This window comes from Corvus hawaiiensis, chromosome 6 (genome assembly GCF_020740725.1).
Source record: "Corvus hawaiiensis isolate bCorHaw1 chromosome 6, bCorHaw1.pri.cur, whole genome shotgun sequence".
NCBI lineage: Eukaryota > Metazoa > Chordata > Aves > Passeriformes > Corvidae > Corvus > Corvus hawaiiensis.
Genome location: NC_063218.1, coordinates 17,559,384 through 17,584,345, shown reverse-complemented (window position 1 = coordinate 17,584,345; position 24,962 = coordinate 17,559,384). Strand labels below are relative to the sequence as shown.

General features: G+C 42.0%; 1 protein-coding gene across 8 annotated transcripts in view; it reads right to left on the bottom strand.

Moving 5' to 3' along the window:
- The window catches only part of FOXN3 (forkhead box N3), a 212,436-nt gene that overhangs the window by 94,657 nt on the left and 92,817 nt on the right, over positions 1-24,962 (bottom strand). For all 8 annotated transcript variants that reach the window (XM_048305694.1, XM_048305693.1, XM_048305695.1 and 5 more), the window contains one exon: positions 12,755-12,891. In XM_048305694.1, coding sequence (XP_048161651.1) covers positions 12,755-12,891 — 137 coding nt within the window. The remainder of the gene's footprint in view (positions 1-12,754; positions 12,892-24,962) is intronic.

The following is a 24,962-nucleotide window of genomic DNA, read 5'->3' as shown; positions in this document are numbered from 1 at the left end:
CAACTGTTAGTAGGGTTTTTAACTACAGTGTCTGAGTGTGCCACCCACAGAGTGCCAGCTACTCTTCTAAGGCACATCTCGTATCTCTTATATCCACTGCAGTGGACCAAGGACGGCAAATGGGCACAGAAATAGGCAAAAATTACCTTTTTGGTTTTTGGGGTTCTTTTGGGCTGTGCCACTCAACACAAACCAAAGTCCTACAGCTCTTATTCCATATAATTACAAAATATAGAGTTCATCAATACAAATTGCCCCATTTTCAATATACTTAATAACCAAAAGATCTACATCGCTTTAGCAATATAGCTGACTGTGGCTCTTAAACTATCATGGAATAAATGTGTCTGTATAAAGCCTTCTTTTTACATTATATTATACTTGCAAGTTGCAAAATAAAAGCTGGCTACTCCAGAAGCTTTGTTTGTTATTAATTCCCTTAAGTTTAGAAAATTATTTCATTCTAATTAATTGTTTTATTTTTTTAATCTCATGAGAAAAAATGGTCGTCTTCATCTTTCATATGCAAAACAGCTAAAGAGAGAACAATTTTTTATATAGAGAAGGAACTCCAATTAATAGAGATCTTAAATACTTGGGGAGCTGCTATGAATTTTGCCATTGATCAGACAGCTGCCTGAAAAAAAAAAAAAAGTCTTTTCAGGAAAGTTACATAATTAAAAATAACCCAATTCCTTTTTGTTTGTATATTTTTCTCCATCTGCTTATCCAGATTAAATATAAAAATTAATGAAACCCAAGTGATGTCAAATTTGCTAAATTTACATTTCTCTTTCATATACTTTTACTGGAACCTGCATCCTGCACTGCCATCAGTTATGATTTCCCAATGCTCCATGGACATTTGAAAGCATTGTTACATTTTTAATAACCCAACCTTCAGTATCTGCGCTACTATGCAATTCATTTTTCCAAATTCCATATATTCTGTCTTAAAAACCACCACCCTCACCACCATCACACTAGACTAAACCACAGAATTATACACACTTCTAAACACTGAAGGGGAAGTGTCAAAAAAAATCTGTTCTGAGCACCTTAGCTTTTCAAACTAACCTTAGGAAGTTCTCCACCAAGCCTGTAACCACTGTTTGAACAGAATTTCTTTTGGAAGGATATATAATGCAATTGTGATAAAAATAGTTACAGAATAAAAAGCAGTGAGAGGCGTAGAGCTCTGCAATATTTATATCACCCAGGCAGACAACACAGAGAAGCCATCAGTGAGGTTAAAAACTGCAGCACAGAGAACAACTGACAACAGCAGTCAGGTGTAAGGGGCCGTAAGAAACAAATGCAAAAACCCACAAGCTGTAAAAAATTGGACACTGACTACTACCTTTAAAAGTGGGCAGAATAATAAATTACAGTTATTCCACTTTTACAAATAAAGTCCATGTAGTCCTAATTCTAATACCAAAAATATGTCATACAAGCTAATGAAAGCAAAATTGAACAAGTGCACGCATGCTGCAGCAAGCCAAGAAAGAAATACATTTACAATTGTATTAGCAAGACCCACTGACTGTGCTACCTCGGATGCTTTAAGAGCAAAGCAATAAAAAATTACCAGACATAACTGCACCATACATATGAGCTGACAGAGTGAGTATTGGCAATTAACAGGAGGGGACTGCCAACAAAGCAGAAATGAGTCGGGATGAAAAGAAAGGAAAGATCTTTTATAAAGCTCTGATCCACACTCATATCTGAGCCGGCCAATCTCTTCAGTCATTTGCCTTTCACAAAAGAATAAAGGATCTTAAAGCCTGGAGGTGGAAACCAGGCTCCCTTGTAAACCGATACACAGGTGTATGTGACAATCCAAACAACTTCACCCTACAGACAGAGCTGGGCTGCAGCCCTACCCATGCTCCCCCCTTCTTGTATCCCCAAGTTATTCATCAACAAAATGAACTTCCCTAACATGTTTAACAAACCCACTTCAGACTAGTTGTCTCAAGCAATTCTCCTATCACTGTTCTCTGAGTATTTGCTCTTTAGTAATGAAAATAGGTCACCTGCCCTAAACCAGTACATTTTGTTTCTAAGTGCAAGAGAAAACAGCTATCCTGGCAGCCTGGCTGCCTTTTGACATAAAAAGTACACTGCAGTATATACACATACCTGTGCACTGAAACCCCCGGAGATTTGCACATTTATTACTAAAACCATATCCAGTCATAGGGAAAAAAGCCTCAGACACAAAATGGGGAATCTTATCAAAAGTACAACAACATGAAAACCACCAAACTGGATGAAACCCACAGCCTGTTTAGTCCAGGGTTTCTACGACCTAATGCCAGAGATGAATTTTTCACAGAAAGTGGAAGAGCAACATAACATAGCACAGTAAACTTTGTGCTTGCTTCTACAGCCCATGTGGACTTGAACTATTGGAGACGTTGATTTAAACCTAAAAATCCCACAAGGACTAGTATCCTCTTCCAGATGCACTTGTACTAGCTGTGGACATAGCAATTAAATAAAATTCCACCTTTTGTGGGATTACCACTTAATCATTAGCCTCAACATTCTCTTGTGGTAGCCACTAAGTTCCACTCAGTAATTCACAGCCTGTCTAAGCATCCCATCCCCATTTAATAAACCAGTAGCAAAAGAAAAAAACACCCAAAAAACCAAGGAGGTTCACAATTCAGAAACAGGACAAATGCCACCAGTAAGGACCATGCGCATACAGACTGCTCTCAGGGACACCTGAAATGGAAAGAAAGCCAACAAGTTTCTTGAAATCTATCTAAAAACATGGCCCCTAAATTCTCACTTGTTTTTTGCTGTACCAAAACTGCCTGACAGAACTATGGCGTTTCCAAAATAAAGTCAAAACATCTGTGAAAAAATACAGTACAGATAATCAAATATAACCTCCAGAGTTTCATCAGAGCTTTACTGAAACAGGACAAGTGCAAGAGCTGAGCACTTCTGTTTTGCAAAGGGGAAAGGGAACAACCATTTTATCAAGCCACTGTATCTCTGGACAAACTGGAGATGTACCTCTCACCTTCCCTTCTTTTACTCCAGAACAGGTGAATGTGTGAGGAAAACAATCTGTGTTCCCAGCCACAGAGAACTTTGAGGAGAATGGAAATTTCTCTACTAAGGACCCTCCAACACCTCCAAAACCAGTTTTTATGTAAGTACTTTATTCTGATGAAAGGAGCAGCTTGATTTTCCCAAGTAAAAATTCAAAACCCAAGTGAAAAGAAGTTTTTGTATTAAGAAGGACTCTATGCTTTTTGTTTCAAAAGTTCAGAGAAAGACATTTTAATACCATTTAAGCTCTTTCTGTTTTTATTCATCTGAACCCTGGAGGTTCCTGTGAAAGGAAACAACTCTAGCAAAACCTGCAAGTTTTATTCCTACAAAAGCCAGTTCCATCAAAATAGGAGGAATATCACTTTTACTTAGGATCATGGAGAGGGCAGATTCACACACACTGAAAACTGGATACAATAGGAATCCAGGTGTCATGGTGATAGAGTTGTAAAAGCCAGAAAAAACACGGTCACAACCACGTGACATACAACCTGCATGTGACAACTCCAGCCTTGAGCTAAGGCTTTCTGACATCAGAAGTTAAGTCATAACTAATGATTACAAAAATCATGATTCAAGCATTCAAATACTAACAAAAGAAATTATGCCAAAACGTACTTTCTTCAAACAAATTAATAAACCTGCCTTCTCCAGAAAGAATACTAAAGTATATAGAGATACTACACTACCACCATACAGCACCCTGTATATACACATCCCAGAAAAAGTGGTTTGGTCAATAAAGATTCAGAAAGACTAATCCACTAAAACTTGTTTCAAATTTTTCATCTGAACACACATAGATACTGAAGAAATAGGACATCTGTGCTTTATAAAAAATAATTCACAGAAAGACTGACTGATACTTCGAGAAAAACTGGGTCTAATACACAGGCAGGGATTATGGATATATACCCAATACAGGTATGAAATGAAACTGCACTTTCTTTTAACTCTGTGTATAAGATGATTGGAAATACTATTGGGGCAAGCCTGGCTTAGTACATGGGTGACCCTTATAACCAGGAGATGAGGGAATCAGAGGATTTTGTTCAGAACACCAGCTGGTCCGTGAAGTCCAAAGGTAAGTCTACCTTCCTCTGAAGTTCAAGGTCTTCCCAGCTGACCCAGAGCCCCGGCTGAGCATCCACCATCTAGCTCAGTTTTTTACCTCTGCTGGCTAACACAAGGCCAGATGGGCCACCTCAATCACCTGGACACCACCTTGCTAGGACTCTCTACAGTCATGCTGTGAGCAGCAGTGAAATGTGTCCCTCTTATGCTCTGCTTCCCACTAACACCATGCAGAGAAGAAGAGGAAATGGTTCTCACTGGCCATGCTCATCTCCTGGGACATTTCTCTGTGGACAACCAGGACTTTTATGGTACATCTGTCACCTTCTGTTACGACCTGGGAAGAAGATGGGTCACCTGCAATCAGCTCCTACAGCTCCTGGACTCAAGTAGACTATCCCAAGTCTGCCTGGCCTTTTCTCCTAGCCAAGGCCTTTGAACCTGTGTGCAAAACTGACATTCTCAAAGAAAGTTTACATACGGAACAAATTGGTTACACCAATACTGGGAGTTTTGCATAAACTACAACAGCTGCCTCACATTTTAAACATGTTCTCTATTGCCTAAAATATATTAAAATGCTAGGTGAGATGATGAAAGGTCCACACAGGTTTTTGTTTAAGAGGGAGCTGCAATTCTTCAAAAAAGTCAATGCCCCTTACTTTAAGTTTAAACAAATATTAAATAAACAATAAAGAGTTAAACTGTAGAATGCCTTAAAATCATAACCATTACGAGTAAAGCCATCCCTTACCTACTGCTTGAAAGATTCTCAAGTTATCTTAATATTTTTTACTCATAGTTTATCACTGCTAGTATAACATTAGAAACTGTTGTATGAACACCAGTCTTAAAATAGAGCTACAAGTAGCGTGACTTTCCCTGTCAATTTTTCTTTATACAAGCACCAAAGGCAAGGAAAGTCCAATAACTAATACAGAAGTGAAGAAAATCTAAAAGAAAAAGCAAGAGCATGATTAAAATGAAATTTAAAAATTTACCTGGAGTTATGGAAATACAAAAAACCTCTTCTTAATCCAACAGCAGTTAAGATGTGACACACTATGATACCATTTGTGGCTTCCCAAGTTTCACCGGTCTGTTTTCAAATGCAGAAGTCAGATGATTTCCATGGCTGTAAAATTACATGACTAACAAACACGATGCTTGTGTCGACCACCATTCATTGCACAAACACTCCCTCCTGAGTCTTAATTTTCAACTACTAGAACTTCAGTGAACTGTTACTGAACACTGCACAGGCTTCCCCATCCACACAGCTGCTGCAGCTGTCACAGTGATGCAATGGCTATTAATGGGATGAAGGTGGGAGATCGGCTCACACTGCCCAGGGACCACAGACGATGTGTCCCTCACACCCTCTTGCTTTCTGCTACACCACGTAGCTCATGCACTGGGCAACCCTGCCCTACCTGCACCAGCACATGCTCTGGGGACAGCAAGGAAGAGGGATGAGGAGCTGCAGAAGAACAAAGTCTCAGAAGCACAGCACCCACGTGCTTCAAGCTTCTGCAGGCAGCAACTCACAGCTCTATCAAAGAGGCCACTCTAAAAATTTTCATACAGAAACACCCAGGGCTACAGAGGGTTTTACAAACAAAGTAACAAAAATTTCAAAACACATCCCTAGACTTTCTTTTTCCCATGAACTGAGTGGAAATATCTATGGTACCATTCCAAGTTATCTTTGGAATAAGGCAATATTTATCCACAGAAAGCACAGAGGAGGGGAAAAAGAGCCTAAGAAGCCAAGTAACTGGAAAGACGGTTCAACAAATGGAACTATGAAAAATAACAACACAAAGCAAGCAGCTGGTGTTTGCCTGGCATCTAGAGAAACATGACAGACTAAGGACCCTGCTTCACAGTACTTTACCAAAAGTCTACACACATGCAAACAGAAAAAGGCTCAACCAAATCTTCATGTATTTGGCCAATGGAAAACTTGACATTTCTTCTAATTTGGGGGTATGAATGAGAAAGAATTGAAAATATTTCAGCTGAGAAGGCTCAGAAGCATTCACTGATTTCGAGAGGAATGAAGATGTGATTAGAGGGTTATTTGTATCTCTACCAGCCATTCCTGCGTGAAACTACTGTGTTAGAGAGATCACATTCAGACTTTCTGCTTTTCTTTTTCTGTCCAGGATCTGTGGCCACCTTTTCCAGTTTATCTTTCTTCCTTTCACATCCTTCATACCACAAGGTGGGAAAAAAAAAAAAAAGAAAGGGCAAGAAGAAAAAAAGTGCCTTTTAAAAGGTAAGAAGAGTTGATCTGTTTTGTTTCCTGAAACTCTGTTCAGTGGGATCACAAAACTCTAATGGTTAGAGAACTGGTAAGAATATGTTAGAAACCAAGTCCTGGACTGGCAAATCCTCAAATATTTATGCACTTATCAGTGCATTCACTCAAGCAAAAGTTCTCTTTGCTATTCATACCTGACACTGAACTAAACAAGTATTATCTAACTTGCCAGAAAACAGAAACAAAGCAGCATAATCCCAAAGTATAGATGCTCTCCAAATTAAGGCATGTGATGGTGCTTTAAAAGAACCTGTGTTCTCTGTGATCTCACAAACTACAAAACTACAGAAACAGCAAACCAAAAATTCCCTGAAGACTCCACCTTAACACCACACCAAGAGAAGAAAACTCATTCTGACTCTGCAGAGGAAGTAAAATGGTTAGATCATTCTTGACAAAGCGATTGCAATATGCACAGAAATTAGTATTAGACTGCCCTATGATCAGCTTCATTTCCTATCAAAAGCAGAAACAGTAACACAGAATTAAAATCCATGTTTCCAGACTGCCAAGGACAACCATGTATTTTCTACATTCCTTCTTGCAGTGAGACACCCTGCGGAGTCTTTCAGTGAATGGGAAAAGGTTGTTTCACCAGCTTCCCCAAACGGCCACAGATATTTCTGATCTCAACTTATAAAGTGTACAGATAGGAAGGGTGCTTACAATTTGTCCAATATGATAACTTACAACTTCAGTGCAGGTTTAGCTTCAATAAACAACATGAAAGGCAGAAGCTGTGACAGTAAAATCAAAACCTGCAAATATTTGAAGGAGTTGTTCCAGCGGTTTCCTCAGCAGCTGATCTGTAACAGCCGCCCTCTCTAGAGAGGATATGAGAACACATGTCTGTTTCACATCCCTGGAACAGCTTCCAAGTTCCCCATCCTGAGGGAGCTGTATCCAAACTGCATCCCAACAGCACGTGGCAGTCCCGACACGACTGCTGGAGGTGCTGCTGCAGCAGTGCACAGCGACCTGGGGGTGTTGGGGCAGCGAGGGCCCGGCACAGGCACTGCCTGGGAGTTCCCACTGCAGGGCTGCACTGCACTTGGGAGGGCCTGTACTGGTGAGACGAAAGCAGAAAGCCAGGACTGAGTGGTAACACTGTGTGCTTTCAGTCTTAAAATAGACAAATGCAAATGTAAGCATGCCCAGGCCACCTCTCCTGCCATTTACAACAGGGGTCACAGTGATGGCCACCACTTTCTCAGAGTGATTTGTGAAACTTGGGTTTTCAGGAACAAAGCTTTAGCCACCATGTTTCACAAATCTTTCACTGTGTCTCTATGAATAAATTTCAGAAATTAGACAAGAGTTCATAATTAGAAAGTCCCCCTTTTTAATGTCAACCTTGGGATAAAGAATATTTTTATCAGAAAGAGGTATCAAAAGACAAGTCAATGGAGAAGTGAAGGAGCTCATGGCCTTTTTTGGGAATCCAATGGTAGCAAAAGGAAATGTCATAAAGAGACACTAAATTCAGTACAACAGAAGCCACTGCAAATTTTTCAAATCCCAGACTAGTAATGTTTCATAAAACATGTGGTCACTCATGGACCTGGAGGCTCTCTGTGATCCACTGGTCTACCTCTGTAACCCACACTTCAACAAGGGAAGCAGAATGGAAAACCAGATGACAAAGCCACGCACACTCAAATGAAATACTGTTCTGGGAATTGAATCCACACAAGCAGCAGAGGTGGTTTTTTGCTGACTCCTTGCAGGGCCTGTTTCTCCTCCATCACCAAGGCTGCAGCACTGTCTGGGAGCCCGGCAGCACAGCGAGGTGGCTCAGCAGCATCTGCTCCACAACCACCAGCAGGTGCCACATACAGCGAATGGAATCTACACTACAACCACCAAAACTGTTCTGCAGGTTAGTTTTTGCTACAAAGTCTCCTGTTAGCTTGAGCCCTGCAAGGCTCAAATCCTCTCTACAGAGGGCAGCCTGGCTGAACTGCAGTGATGGAGGCCAGAAGATGTATTTTTCTGACAGAAGTGCTATGATGTGCACAGGTGGACTCCATGTCCAAAGCCAAGCACAAATCTAGTTCAGGTCTGTCTGGGGCCTCAATCCCTGCTGAAGCAGAACCAAGCTCACCCAAGGAGCTGTTCCAACGGGAAGGAGCAAACCAACAAGGAACCCAACAAAGCCTTTATGAACAGGCAGTCTGGGGCAGCTCAAGAAAGAAACATCTCTTTAGTTTCTATCTTGGTCATGTCAGCAATTTCAACAGTTACAGGACAGATCTGTCAACATTTGACACTGCTCTAACAAACTGCAATTAGCAAAACACAGTGAAAAAATGAAAAGCCATGAAATAATTATCCACACATCTATAAAGCCAATATTCCTGGGTATATAGTCACCCAAATTTTCAAGTATTTTTATTACTCTGTGAAAATAATAATTTCTGTTATTTTAGATTACATTTCCGGATAGTTTTCAGAAGGAGAAAGAGAAATACAACTGAGAAATAGCCCCATGTAATCTACGCAGAGAAAAATCCATTTCAAGATCTCCTCCAAGCACTACTAGAAGAGAAAATCCCCCCCCACTTTTTTGAGTCAGAAAACTGGAAATAAAAAAAATAGATGAAGTATCAGGGCACTGACTTGTACAGTTACTTAACCAAGTTTGTGTCTATAAATACATTTCAAAGTTGCTATTGCCAAAACAACTGTAAAATTTAAAAAGGAACACATTAGTCTAACACCCATTTTTCCACACCAGACAGACTTCTTCCTTTGTAATGATGTGCATCACTGTTAGTTTGCTCCTGAAATTCATCATGACATGCGTCATGACATATGCTTCAATTAGAAGAACCAGATTAAAACCCAACGGGTTTTTTTTGTTATGAGTATTGTTTTTGAAGAATACACATCCAAACTATTCAAAATTAAATAATTCACCTTGTCATATTCGTCCCTTCTTACAGCTTACATATAATCTTTGCCCTGAATTGAACCAGCACTTCAGACAACTGCAGTCTGAAGTTCCTTCTTATGTAAAAACACAGCAATGTTGCCTTTTCCCCCAAAATGCCTTCTATATACATGGAACCCAATGCAGTCCAAATACTGTTGCTTGAGTCATTTTTATCTCAAATGATACTGGTGTTACACTGACTCAGACACCTAAATGTGTGGGTTCACATCATGAAACTCCTTCATAAAAGGTCCACCCCTGTCATGTTTATGCAGGATGCTCTACAGAAGTCATGAAACTAAATTATCTGATGAAATTAAGCCTGCTCAGAAAAGGAGAATTTGTGTGTTCAGTGATCATCTTGTCTGGGATATTTTTACAATGCATTCCTCCACTCTGTGCTCGATTCAACCCTAACTGCTTATGCAGATACTAAACAGAACACGTGATTCATTTGTGCATCTTTATTCTTTTAAAATATCTGATAAAGACAAGGAATAGGTCAATTTTCCCCTGTGGAATCACACCAACTGACCCTTATAAACCTTGTAATTCCTCCAATGAATCTCATTCCTAGAGACAGGAATAATATTGGCAAATTATCTAGTTCCAGATATATTTCATTAATATCAAGTGACATACCTTCTCTTAGTTGTGGACTTCCATTACATGAGATAGACAGACAGCAAAACCTCTGCCACCCAAGGATTTTTTCTAAATGTATTGTCTTCACCATAAGAAAAATCTCCCTTCAAATTTGTTACCATGATGATGTATTGCTCTGGAGATCTGACTATGCTGGAGTGGATTTACATTTTCTACCCTTACTGAAGCCTTTGTTCACATGAGAAAGCAATCACTTACATATGGGATTACTGTTTTTTTCCAAATGCACAGGGAATGTTCAACTCGTTGAGAATCTATTGGAAATATATTCAGAAAATTACCATGTAACTGCCAATCCAGAATTAATTCAAAAGTCACTGATCGCCTAAACCAGCTTTACGTTGATGTTTCACTAGTCATTAGCAGCCAAATGAATAAATATTTTAGAATACTATGCAGAGATTAAGTTTTATTTAATAGTGGAAATGCTGAAAGATAGCCAACTAAGAGTAACAGTGAGACCACAATTTCTTCATATAAAACCTGGCCTCCACTTGGTCTTTATTTGCAAAGCATTTGCTCCTGCAACCACACAAGCTCTTTGTTTTATGATGCAGTCATTACAAGGAAGACTCCAAAGCACTTGGCAGCACAAGCAGTGTAGCAGCAGCTTGGACATCCCATGGGTTTCAATGAGAAAAAGTTTCCTTTTCAGTTTTGGGACTTGCTTGTTGGTGTTTTGCTAGACCCCTCCTTCTCCCTTGCTCAGCTACTCTGGGCAGTGGCGAAAGCAGGTAGTGATCCAAACCCCTTTCTTAAATCCCATACTGTCTGGCACCTGCCAGTACACCTCTCTTCTCACGCTCATGAAAACAGGCTATGAGGTTCTGGACACCCACCCCATTGGAAGAGGGCAGCGTAACTTCTGCCCAAGGTCTGTGACTGTGCAGGCATCCTTTGCCACACACAGCAAGGACAGAGCAGCAGCAGGCACACGGCTGTGCAGAATGAGGATGGGGAGCAGTGGGCACGTGACTGTGCAGGACACAGGGTTGCTACCCCACTGTGCGCTCCCTGACACCCAAACAGGGTGTCTCTAAGGGCTCATCCCTGCAAGGATTGCTCACAGAAGTGCTGCTGCATTGCTTCCTTCAGCCTAGCCTATAAGAGCTGTCTATGTCGTTGCTCCTGCCAGCAACATCTGTCACCAAATTGCACAGCAGTTCTGGCAAATCCAGCCCATTGAGTCAACAGTCACTTCAGCCATAAAACAAGGGGAGATCCTCTGGCTTTCAACTGCATGTATATGCTGGATTTTTTTGTTTGGGGGGATTAGAAGGGATCAAAATCCCTCCATTTCTATGTCAGATGTGCATTACACTTCTACTCAATAGGAGAATGTATCAATAAATCTGTATGAGCATAATTAAAATTCTCTTTAAAAGGCAGCAGTAACAATAAAGCAAGGGCCAGGAAACATGCTTTGCTCAAATGCACAAATTACAGTTTTAATCCATTATCTAAATTTTTTATCTGTCCTTCTGCAGAGCACAGTAGTGGGGGGTCCTTCCACAGGTGCGACTAGAGACAGTGTTTCCCCAGCACCCCATGGGACACCAGGACAGCCGGGCTGCACCATCACCCCTGGTTTCCAGGGGAACATCCAGGGGACCAGGGGAATCCCCGGCCATCGGGGGGATCCCCGCGACACAAGAGCGGGCACCGGGTCCCCATTCCCAGCGCCGTGCCGGGACCACCGTCACCGCGGCAACGGCGCGGCCAAGCCCTGCGGCCCCGTGATGCGGCAGCGCCAGCCAGGCCCACGCGTTGCCGGGGAGATGCCCCATCACCATGGCAACAATCACGCTGCCCTCCCTGGCCGCCGGCCTCAACGCTAACGCGGAAAAATAATAAAAACCACCACAGCTGCCACAAGAGCCGTCAGCGTCACCGCTCCATCCCTGCTGCTGCGGGCCCTGCTGCGGCTGGCTCATCGCACCTTCCCCATCCTGAGGGAGGTGAGCCAGCACGGGCCATAAGCGGCATTCCTGGCCCTTAGTAGCTTCCAAGAGAAAGCCGTTCTGCCAATGCTCAGCGCCTGCCTTCCTGCTTTCTGGATGGCAGCCATAGATGATGTCTCTTTGCTAACGCTGGTCATTAGTGAAGGCCAGATGAAAAAATGCAAAACAAATAGAAAAACCCCACTTCATGCCTGTTTCGCTGAAGCATAGGAGAAAATCCAGGCTAACCCTAAGGGCCACCACTGGCACCCATCACCACCAAGGGCTGGTCAAGCCACCTGGGCACTGGCTTACCTGGTGGACATCTCATGGCTGCGCAGGCAACATTGGCCCTGCAGCTCTCCCAGGAAAAGAATGAGCCCATCTCCTCTAAGTGAGTGAGGGAACTGTGCCTTCACCAAATGGGATAAGTGGGCTCTTCAGAATTCTCCATCTGCTTATCTGCATTTTAATTTCAGGTGTTCCTCTGCCAAGCAGCTAGGGAAGGAAGCCTGCAAGCTCTGCTGGGGAACTCGCTGGTGCCAGCAGGGGCATGGGCAGGTAAAAGGTGTCCTGGACACACTAAACAAGGCCAGGCCACCGCCGGCGCTCCTGGGATTTCTGCACTAGCACATTCCAAACTGCATTGCTTAATTACATTTAGCGTCTTACCCAAGAATCATACACAACACTGCAGGAAAACATTCAGAGTTGTAAAATGCATCTAGTTCTTACCTTTGATATGCCTGAGGAGATGTGGGAGGTGTATTGAACACATGCGAATATGGGTGATAGGGTGTCTTTTTCAAAGCCTGAATAAGATTTTGTCTATATTCTGGGTCTATACACCACAAGGACCCCTTTCCAATACTCTGCAAAGAGAAAAGAATTAAAAAAAAAAAATCAAATATTTGATCTGATGGCACAGCCTTATTTATTTAGTAGTTTTTGTCAGGAAAAGCAGTGAGTTTGGGTTTTTTGTCTGACAGAAGTGAACATAATTTGCTTGCCAGAGATTATTGCTCCATTAATAATGTTTTACGACTGTATGATTTAAAACACAATTCTGAGGGGGGGGAAAAAGTAAGAATGAATGTTTGGTTGCTCTTTTCCCCCCCTCTCTCTTGTTACTAGTTAATATGATTTAATAATATCTGGCAATTTTCCCATCACCGCATATTGGAAAAATAAGAAGCTACAGTTAACTGTTAAACAGAAACTTTGAAGAAAAGTGCCTTGTTTTTGGAAGTGGTTTTCTTTTCCTTTTGCTGTTATACAAACAGAAACAAGGCTAAAAAGAAGGGGGTTAAACATCCTAGCAACTGTTTTAAAAATAAAACGACTTAATCCTCCAACCCACATGACATCAATGCCATTATACTACAAGAGGAAATTAATCATCTTTTCTCCCCAGAGGGGAAAAAAATACCCAAAACCCCCAAAACAAACCAACCAACCAAAACAAAAAAAAAAGCCCACAGTATAATCAGAGTATAACCATTTAAGGGTGTTGTGAAATTGTGATCAGCTAAAACAACAGTTACTGTAATTACCCTTTCTGGACACATGGAACAACACAAGAGGTCAATCTGTAAGGCAAAGATTACACTAAAATTCAGTGTTTATTCTGCAGTTACAAGCAGTGCAATTTCATTGTCTCAATCCCATCAGAGATCAGGCTGACAATATTTTGGATTGGTCTGTGTGAGTTCTCAAACAAACATGAAAACTTTGCCTCAGCTTCACTATGAAAGCATATGGAATGATAGTTCAGGAGCAGTCTTGCTCTGCTTGAACATCCATAAAAACAAACACCAATCTTAACTGTTGACTGAACTCCAATGGCAGGCTTTCAAGACATGGTAAGATTTTTTGGTAAATGTTGATGTTTTCTGGAACCGGTGAGGGAGGCTGTATTACTGCCTCTAGCTGCTTTTCAACCCAGGACCATCCCTTTTCTCTGCTTCAACTTTTATCAGTGAAACAAAGCTCTCAGTCAACATGTTAAAGAACAAGCACGCACAGACACACACAGGAGTCACATCAGAAGAGGGACATTATTTTCTTAAACCATACAGAAGACCAAAACCAGACACTTGTTTCCTTTCAAAAAACTTATTATTTTTGCCCTACCACCTTCTAAGTGCTCCTCTGCCTCATGGACAGCTTTAGGATACACAGTGCAACATGCAAAGTGCTTACAGAGAGTAAATCTGCACTAAATTCTCCTCCCCAAAAACAAATGAAAAAGGAAAGTCTTCCCCGATGTCACTGGATGGCTGTGTGTGCATCTAGAAAGTGCCCAGCACCACGTGAGACTTGGCTTGAAAGAAAAGGAGAGCAGCTAGCACAACCCACAGGAGCTGTGACAGTCTTCTGTCAGAAAGAAGCACGGCTGCTGGTGGACACGAAGAAGAAACTATTTTCTGCAAGCTGCTCTGGTAGAACAGGAGCATGGAGTCAAGACTCTTCAGGGTGGCTTCCAGGGTTCAAGCCCATCTGTCCTTTTACCTCCCAAAGGTGCCCTACAGGAAGCCACAGAAGAGTCTAAGGGGAGACATACTCCAGCACGTGAACTGAAGCAAGGCCCTGATATGGCCAAAAAGCCCAAGACTCAAGGGGCCAGAGAGAGAGCAAGCAAGACTCTTCAGCTCTCATCTCAGCTGCTAGAGCCAACGACTGAAAGATCCAGTGCTGGTGTCAGTTGTGGAAACTGCACCACATATCTCAAACCAGTTTGCAAAAAGGAGGTTGTTACACTCAGCCCTCTTAGATATGGGACAATGAGCCAGAGACATGATATGCCAAGTAAGTGATTTTTAGGCAAAGGACAGATTCAAAAATAGAATCCAAACCTGCCAAATTCCACTTCCACGCTCTTATCCAAGACCCAGACTAAGAACATAAAATTTCCTTTTAAGCAAGCAATGAGCAAAACTAGGAACATTTTTCAGGAGAAAACCTTTGCTGGATTCCTTACTTCTTACAGCATGGGATAAGCTTATAAAAAAGCCACACTTAAATACCATCTACCTTATTTGTACTTACTGGAACACAACATATTGTTTTCAAACGTCTCTGTTTTTTCATTTACTTCCAAGACAGACTTTTCATCTACCTGGAAGAGATTTCTCCCCATCAGTTAGTTTAAGCTGAGTGCCTTACAATATGAAGTCACTACTTAAGAGTAACTTCAAAACCTTTCATTACTGCTAAGATGAATTTGTTTGGCTTGCCTATATTGTTGCAAAAGCCAAAAATAATCTCACTGAAAAACAGGAACTCTCACAAAAAATATTGAGAAGTACACTCCTTGTTAAAAAAAAAAAAACCACTGGGAAGGCAGATTTGCTATATTTTCACTGCAACTGAGCTGACTTACCATTTACCAGCAAAAACAAATGTAATTTAAGGCAAAGATCACCAACTTTGCGAAGTTCTCTTTTAAGACAGTTATTTTTGTTTTTCCACAATCACGTAACAGAGCATGAATAAAAAGGAAAACTGAAGTGACATCTGGTTAAGAAACCTTCTTGACTGTCAGGAGGTGTGAAGAGCTTTGTTAACTGTCTGTTCAGATGTGTCATTAGTCTTCCTATAAACTGAGCAATCATGGGAAAGGAAATCATTGGAGCTCAGACCCATCGGTTAGTGATTAATTTCCATCTTATGACACTTGGCGTGCTGCTCCTCCAAGCCAAAAGTCAATAGTGACTCCAATCAAAAACCAGCAAGGAAGGGTAAAAAAAAAAAAAAATCCCTGGATTACATTTGTCTCCCAGGCAACAAGTGACTGAGGACTGGATAACAGCCCCCTGATCATCTCAGCACTTGGAGTGCTTTCAGACCTCCCGACATGCCGCCTTCTCCCAGGGCCAGGCACAGCCACCTCCCTCCTGCCAACCACAGCTTACAGCTTCTGCACTGATTCCTGGTTAAGGTGATTAAAAAATGGGGAATGTCACTACAAGTCCTCTTCATGTAGTCCAAGAATAAACTACAGTTGAGGGTAAACTATTTCAGAGGTGCTAATGGAGAGAGAGAGAAACATACAGAGTTACCCCATGAAAGTTTATGACTGAATACTTTATTTGAAAAAAAAAAAAATCCTGAATATCTTTTATATTGAGAAATTGCTACTCCTTTTTATGTCACTTAATATATGTGCAGATTGTGCCACAATATTGTGTACTAACTCCCAATTTATTAAAAAATTTGCTCTCTCATGCCTCAAATACACAATTCTGATTCTCTCCCAGCCACTAAAGCCAGTGCATTGCCATGAAAAGGTACATGATACACTCAATGTTCAGTTATTTTTTCTTCCAATGGACTGCATGTGAAAGTTTAAAATACTACTTTACACAACCTATTAGTATCTAAACAAAAATGCTTGGTCATTTTTTAGAAGAATTGAAAAAAGATTAAAATTTTAAAATAATTAAAATGCTGCTTGTCAGCTCTTTCAGTTATTACAGCTGGGAGTTAATAGCATTATCCACCAGTAAAACTCATTATAAAGATTTTGCCTGCATATACCCTGCAACTAACTACCTGGCCTCACACATTAGCTATTGTCTGCCCAAAGCTCAATTAAAAGAATTGTGTGTTGAGCTCTTTCCAAGACCAGTGGCTGGAAAAAGATGCACAACCCATTGTATTGGGTTTGCGTGGCCAGATTTTGGTACTGTGGAGGCTATGTCCATCTATATAAAAATTTCAGGTAATGTTTATTTGGAGAATTTTATTCCCTGGTTATTTTAGCACAGACCTGAAAGGTGTTAGGAATACAACCTTTTTCACAGAGTTGCTCTTTTCTGCCATACAAACAAGTCTGGCCAAAACAAAGCTTTGGGAAGAGAGAGGATACAGAAACCACAAAACATGGGCTCAGGGAGATGTTGGCATTTCCAAATTTCCCCTTCTGAAGCTCTGGTAACATGCTCACTTCGAATCTGCACCAGGGAGGAGCAGCGCCAGGCATCCACAGCTCTCACGGAAGCATCAGCACCGAGATGGTCCCCAAGGGAACAGAACCCTAAGGGAAATCTGCCAAAAGGGAGATTTTTTCCTCCCTGATGTCTTGCATGTGCCTGGCCCTTCTTCCACAAAACCATTTCAGTCATTTTCCTCAAAGAAAACTGTTTTTCTCACCACAATTTGATGTAATTTACACTCATTAAGCTGGCACACATGAAAGGCGTGACAAGCATCCACAGAGCTGTGGCAAAGCAGGGGATGGATGTGGGGAGCCAGGGAAGGGAACGGGAGCTCTCCCCTTCTGCAGCAGGAGCCCTGGTGACATCCTGATGCACCTCTTGAAACAGCACACTGAAAAAGGAAAATTAGGACTCTAGCTGGACACAAAGCAGCTTGTAAGAAAAATGGCAAAACCAGTATGACATAGAGCAGGGGTACAGGGGAGAGCTGGGGTGAGCCGGGCAGCAAGGCTGGCAGACAGCCCTGAGGGAAAAGCCAGGCTGTGCATGGGAAACCAGAGACACCAAGATGCTGGGCACCAACACAGGTGCTTGGAGGCTGGGAGGAGAGAAACCAAAACAATACACCCACGAGTGACTCCACAGCTCCACTCAGGCACCTAAGCTGTGACAGCAGCCTGAGAATTTTAAAACGGCTGAGTTAAGGACCTTGCTCCCAAACAGCTGCCCACTGAATAGATATGTATTTTACTTCTCCACTATCAAATCAGAAGGGGATGAGTGGCCATGGCTAGGCTTTTCTGAACCAAAATGTTCAGCAATATGAATCAGGCAGCTACACAGACTGAAAGGGTGCAGATGTACACCATCTGAGAGATATGTCACATTGGCTTCAGTAACCACAAAAGCAAAGAGAAAAAGCAAAAATTTCATATTACTCAAAAAGGGGCATTTCCAACTAACATCTGCAGCCCCAAGCTATCAAATACCGAAATCACGTCACTGTGACATCCGTCCCTGCCTGACTAGGTGTAGGTTGCTGCAGTCATTAACACAGGACCTGTGAATATCATTAAGGACACCTTCAGTGATGAGGAACCTTTCGTTGCCAGTAATTCACCATCAAAAGGTTTTCTCTTGTGGATGAAACCTACTGCTGTTACAACAGGTGACCTCTTTAAAAGTAATAGTGGAGACATTACTGGCTATTAAAAGTTCTTACTTTAAAGAAATATTTATCCTGAGCTCATTGTGTCCAGTTGCGCTGCAACAGCATGCTTGAAGCAAACCTTTCGCATAGATTTGCCACCAAGCTTATCCATGGGAAAGCACGGAAGTGTTTCTATAGGATCAAAAGAACTGTATGATAGAACTATCCATGTCACCACGGAATTTAAAACAACCATTTGAGTAACTACATCCAGGACCAGAATCTGAAAAAGAAACTGTTTTACACCAGAAGCACATTTCTTAACTTCTATGTCTGCACCACATCTAATGTAGCAGCGCAAAGCCATCAGCCACCTCCTCACAGACACTGCTGACACTGTTGACTGCTCACACCTGTGCAGGAAGCCTCTGAGGGTGGTGAGAGCACACTCAAGGCTGTCAGGCAGCAAGGACCTGCACAAGCACCCAAGAGAACAAGGCATGATGGAAGAGTCTACCCACAGAAGGAGCAGGGTATTTCACTCACCACCTGACACTGCAGTCACGCAGAAGACAGAGCAATTCTGGAAACCTTGACTAAAACAAGTTTCTGGTTGGCTCCCAAGAACAGCAAACTAACATCAGGAATTCCTCCTAAATACAAATTCCCCTTTTCTTGCTCTATGAAAAAATGTATTTAACAAGAAAAGTGAGGTATTTTCATGAGGAAATGGAGAAGCAGAAGGAAGGCAAGTAAAATACTTTCCAAGTTGTACCTTATGACACCCTGTCTTCAACTCTGAAATGCAGCGAGAGGAACACAATAATCACTCCAAAATCCACCTCAGGAGAGAATGACTTGCTTAAATAACTTTCTTGTACTAAGCAAAGAAACCTGCCAAGTAACTTCAAAGCCATCCCACAATACAACATAGATTACACATCCTTCACTAAATACACCTCTACTCTTGAAGGTTTCAAGTGTTGTGCTGGCACTATGGGAAAAAAGCGGTTCATGACTGCAAAATTCACCAAGAGTAGAAGACGCAAGCCTGTTGTGACCACTGATGCGGTGTTGAATCAGCACTACGACAGCAAGGGCAGAGATGTTTTTCAATATCCAAGGAGAGAGAACCTGTGCAACCAGGAACTGCTCAAAGGCCAGCTCTGTGCCATTCACTTGCAGACAGCGATGACAAGAAAAATATGCCTTACTCTTTTTGGTTCAACTACCCATCTCTCATTTTAGTATCATGCTCCTCCAAATGAAGGGTATCACTGCTAAAATAGAACTAACTCAGAACTGTAGCTCCTTCATTCACATGAGGCAGAATTAGCATACTAGTATCAAAACTTGGAAAATATATTACATAACGAATTTTAAACTATTTGTCTGGCAAGTGCTCAGGAAGATTTAAGATTAGATGCCAGAGTTGGTCTGCTGGTTTGTTTAAAACTCTATTGCTTATCTTTACTCATTGGTATTTCAAGTTATCAATAAGGACATAATGTTGCTTGCTCTGCTCTCCTACATAGATTCTCCAGTTTTAAATAGTTTTTTATGGGTGGTCACAGATAATACTAAAACTTCACCCTCTACAACAGCTTGCATATACCTTGCATATGAGTCTGGTGGGTTCTCTATTTACTCTGTTTTTTAAACAATTATTCACAGAAACACACAAAGCATTGAATCATCTGAGGTCAGCTACGTTTTTTCTGGGGTTTTTTTTGGTTTGGTTTTTGGTTTTTTTTAAATTAAGAAGTACAACAGCTAAGGAATTCTTAAAGAAAGAAAAACAAAGCCACTGCCAACAATTCCTATTATTACAAAACGCATTCCTCAGATTCACTGCAAACTTACATAAAAATTACAAATAACTATTCATGCAGTTTAAGGACAGATTTTCTTCATTCTCTTTTAACATTTCTAGCACAGACCAGTGAAATTCTCTATGTCCAGCTTTAAAGAACTGCGCTACAGACCTTGACCGCATTTTAATGACAGTGACAACTGCTTACTAAGCTTTTAATTTTCATAAAAATCCCCCTGACCTACAAACTTAAGAGAGCTAGAAATTTCCCCTGCTCTTCCAAGGAAAGTTTGGCAGTGTTAGGTGACGGCTTGACACCAAGCTGAAGTAAATCTGAAGTAGTATCTGCATGCAGCGTATCAAAACCCTCACAAACACTTCTCCTGCATGTTTTCAACGTTTTTTTCAGTAAAGCAGCAGTCACAGCTCAGCTCAAGCACAAAAGTGAAGAAGCGTGAAGAGACTAGCTAAAACACAATTACATGACCATAAACATATGCTCACCTAATGCATGAAATTGATGTTTTGATGGGAAAGCTTGCTGGAGTACAGTGTTCAACCCAAGTAAGCCAGTTGCATCAAAAAATCATCAGCATTTCTCAAGAAAACAACAGGTTGGGGCTTTTTAAATCTTATTTTGCTCCAAGTAAAAACATCCATTACTTCAAATCATGCAAGTCCAAGTCTTTGTTTTTGCACTCGTCTCTTGGTATTCTAGCTCACTTGTTCAGTGAGCTACCCCAGCCACCAACCCAGCCATCAAGCTTTTAATCCCCTGATCTGACTTTATAAAAATGGCCCAGTTCTTCCCCAAGTGATGAAGCTGCATGAACCACCTCCATGTCTGCTGTTCTTCCAGTCACAAAATGGGCACTGTCTTTCTGACTGCAGAGGCTGGGTGGATACATTACTTCCCTGAGAATGGAAGTATGGTTAGAGAGGAAAAGGACTACTTTATCTCAAAATGAAATAAAACAAAAAGGAAGCCAAGCATACAAATAAACAATGATACAGGAATAAAGAGGCCAGATCAGCACTGAGAAGTAACAGCTGAGAAAAGGGAAGGCCGTGGTATTCCATAGTCAAAAAACACAACCTATTTCAGAGGCAAGACGCAGTGCGATATTCTGTAACACAAGAAAGCGCCACCAAAATGGACTGTGTTAAAGGAGTTCAAGTCTCACCAGAACAAGACATACCAGAAGTTTTCTTTGTACCTCTGGGCTTGTATGTGCTATCAGAGTGAAGGGCCCTGCCCTCTGCAGCCCTGCCTTCCGAGGCTGCCCCACCCCCTCCCCCACAAACCTGCAGAGAGAGCCCCATTAGCAGAGTGAAAGGCACAGATCCTATGGGCTTGTCCACCTGCCCCAGGTAGAGCAAAGAAACAGTGGGCACGGGACTGACTGCATTTGGGTTTTACACAAATGAAGGAATTCACGGGCTTTTAAGCAATTTTTTACCTCAGCACTTTCCCTCGTGTACAGAGAAGTTAGGAATGTCTTCTAGTGCATGACTTAGACACCCAGCAAGTCTGAGCTGCAGCCAAAGACTGCCAACCCAAAGCATGTCTCCAGAGTCCAGGCTCCTGATCCTGCAAGGGGCACTTCAACAACAGGTCTGGAATGATTCTCTATCATTATTTCAATCACAGTGACCCACTGCCCATGGGCACATCTGGTCCACTGCTCCTCCAGCACATGTCCATTAGTACAGGTAAGCCCACACAAAATGATTGCCTACATACAGCAGTGGATCTCCTACACCACATCAGCTTCCCACTGCCCTCATCATAAAACGATTCCTCCAACAGGCTCAGGAGGTGTTGCACTATGTCACCCAGTTCCAAGAGTCTTATTTAGCTTGTTAGATATGTCCTAGTTGAGTTCATATGCAAACCACCCTATGAAGCTATTAGGCTGCCACACGGAAATCCTGCAAGCAGCTGAAGAAAGCAGTGTCATTAACTGCCCTTAAACAACGCCTGGCTCCTATATAAAGTAGATGTTGTTTCATGCCAGTACCTAGCAACCCCAGACGTTGCCCAAAGTCTCTGCAGGCTAGGCAAAGTCTGGGTGCTGAAGAAGACAGGCTGAGAGACTGTGACGGAGGAACAAAGTGCAAGATCAAACAGACACACGGAGACTGGGCTGGGAAAGCAGCAGAGCCCAGAAGACAAGCCTGTAAGTATGACAGGCCATCACAGGCATACTTGAGGAGATTAGGCAGCCAGTAGCATTAATAATGCTGTTTCAGCCTACAGAATTTCTGTGTATACATGGAAAGTGTAATTATCCCTACTCTATTGAAAAGAAAATTGAGAAGATGCAGAAATGAAAGAATAAAAAAATCCTCACGGTCACCTATAAAATCCAAGGCAAAAAGGAAAAAAAACCCCGAGACTCCAGACCAACAGCCCATTTAGTGGGGTGCGCTAATTTCATATTAGAGGTGCACTTATTTAAATACCCACTGGTGATCCATGCCCTTCATATTACCTACATTATCTACAACTGGAAAAGACATGAATTGTCTTTTCTTACAAATATATAGTTACATCATATATGAAAACGTATAGACGATCTTAAAACACAACCCTTCACATAACAGATATTAAAAAAATTATTCAACACTTATATCTGTGCTAAAGGTTTGCAGGTCACTTTTTGCCTGTCACTGTATTAATGACAAAATAAGCCAGTAAGTGAATTTCCAGAGGAAGGGGTTAACAGCTAGCAGAAATGTGTGAGAGGGAGTAGGTTGTACTAAATCCATTATCAGTGACAAACAAAAATAGAAATAAGGAAGACCTGACAAAAGCTAATGGATTTGCACCATTTCCCCCATAACTGTTTATTTAATGTATGGGTTTTCCTTGCTTAGTGTTTAATATTGGTTTGCATGATAGGCAACTTTGATAAATGGTTTGAGAGGCTCCCTGGATGTGGGGTTTCCAAGTGTTCCCCGGGCTCTTTACAGAAACAAAGCTGTGCTCCATCCCAAGCCCCACTCAGCAGCCTCAAAGGATCCCTGTCACCTCCAGAAGGCACACCCTTGAAGAATAACCATCCTCCTGCAACAGAGACCTCAGTGCTACCCACACCCATCAACACACACATTACTTCGGCTACTTACATACACATTCTACTCTGCTTGTGTCCCATTTCTATGCTAGGTTCAGAGATACTTATTTTTTACTATCATTTCTCTTTCCTCCTCCTCCTTCTCATGGCTGAATGAAACCCCAGAAAGCAAAATAAAACATCTCCTCGTGCTGCAAACATCCTCCAAAATGAAGCAACTCATGACTGCAGTGAAGTTTTCATCTCATTCACACAGTCCAAATCAGCAAAAACACGTTGAAGCAGGGCCTCAACAGCCCAAATGTCATAAACTGAAACTTCATGGACTCAAAAAGTTCTGGGACTTCACCACAATTCGGCATTTTTGCAAGCAGCCTTCCACCCAAACACCAGGTACTACCACAAGCCTCTGGAGAAATGCCTCCTAAATTAAACAGTAAGATCAATGGCTCTGCAATGAAGACAAAACAGGGAAAGACCAGTTTAGCTCTAGGAGCAAACCAGCCTCCTGTGGGGAGGTCAAAACCCAGCAGCTACAGTAAGCACACTCCCTCTTAGACACTGGGCACTCTGGTGGGACTAGAACTGCAGTGCCTGTAAGAGAGGGCTTTCCTCACCTAGTGGGATTTGGCATCTCATTTTTACTGTAACCCAAACTGAGAAAGAAATCTCACCTGAGAGCCACGCCACTGAAACCTACACATGGCCAGACAGAGAGCAACAAGCCCTCACTGGGACCATCTGCAGAGTCAGAACACTACCACCTAAGCAATAACCTCTTCCTGTGTCTTTCGAAGTGCTGGCCATAAAAGCCTTCCTGCGAGAGTCAAAAACACACCTCAATTGCACCAGAGCCTTCCAGCATAAGGAGGCTCCAATCTCAAGATGGCAAGAAAATTATATATGCAAGCAGAGGTAGGGAGCGGGCTGCTAAGCCACCTACCTGTCTCCATTGACTGCCATGCCACAGGTCACTACAAGCACCCTCTCCCAGTCCTAGCTGTACCTTTGGTCTCCTCTGGCAGCAGCGCATGAACGCACAAAGCTTCTTCCCACACCAGCTCCAGCCCATAGATGGCTGGAGATAGCCAGGGCCATGGCATTACCACAAGCAGAAACAGGAGATGCTGTGGCACATGGGTTAAATACAGCGTTTCCACCCTGGCAGCAAGGACAGTCCCCTCACCCTCCCTGAAAGGGCAGGGCAGCGGCACCCACTGTGCCACAGCTGGGGAACCTGCATCCAGCCCCAGGAGATGAGCAGCCTTCGAAGTCAGGGAGGGAGAAACAGGTGAGAATTGTCCTTCTGTCCTTCTGCATGCAGTAGCAGGGGGTGAAAGAAAGCTACATTGTCAGGTCTTATCCAAATCATCCTCAAGGTGGAGTAAGTTAAAAAGAACAATGCAGGTGCTTTTCACTGTGGAAGCCATTAATTCAGACGTACTTATATTTTATCCCACTTTTACTTTACATCTGCTGCAGAAGCAAAGACTTGTAAAAAGAGTAAGAAGATGAACTTGCTTAGTCTTCAAAGTTTAATTCACAAGAAGCTTCATTAAAACTGTAAGAAGATTTCCTTTAATATTTATCTCTACACAGCCATCTCAAAAATAGACTTAACTATAGGATTTTTCTGTCTTGGGTTTTTTAGGTGACTGTATTTTTGCAAGAATGGCTACATAGGTTGCAACTGGTAAAATACTAAAAGTGGCAGACAACAAAGCTTGGCATGGAAAACTTCTGCAGCATGAGCCACTCGATCAAGTGTATTTTAGAGTGGATAATCAGCATCTGTGAGCACCTCCATCAGTAAAGCATATCTGAAATTGTGCAGATAGTTTATTATTAAACACAGGAAAGTGATTACATTAGAGAAGTAATATCTGAACTCACTGCTGTGCAAAAAAGGAATATTTAAATCTACAATTTTTCCAAGGAAGCTAGCAAGTCCCTGATCAAA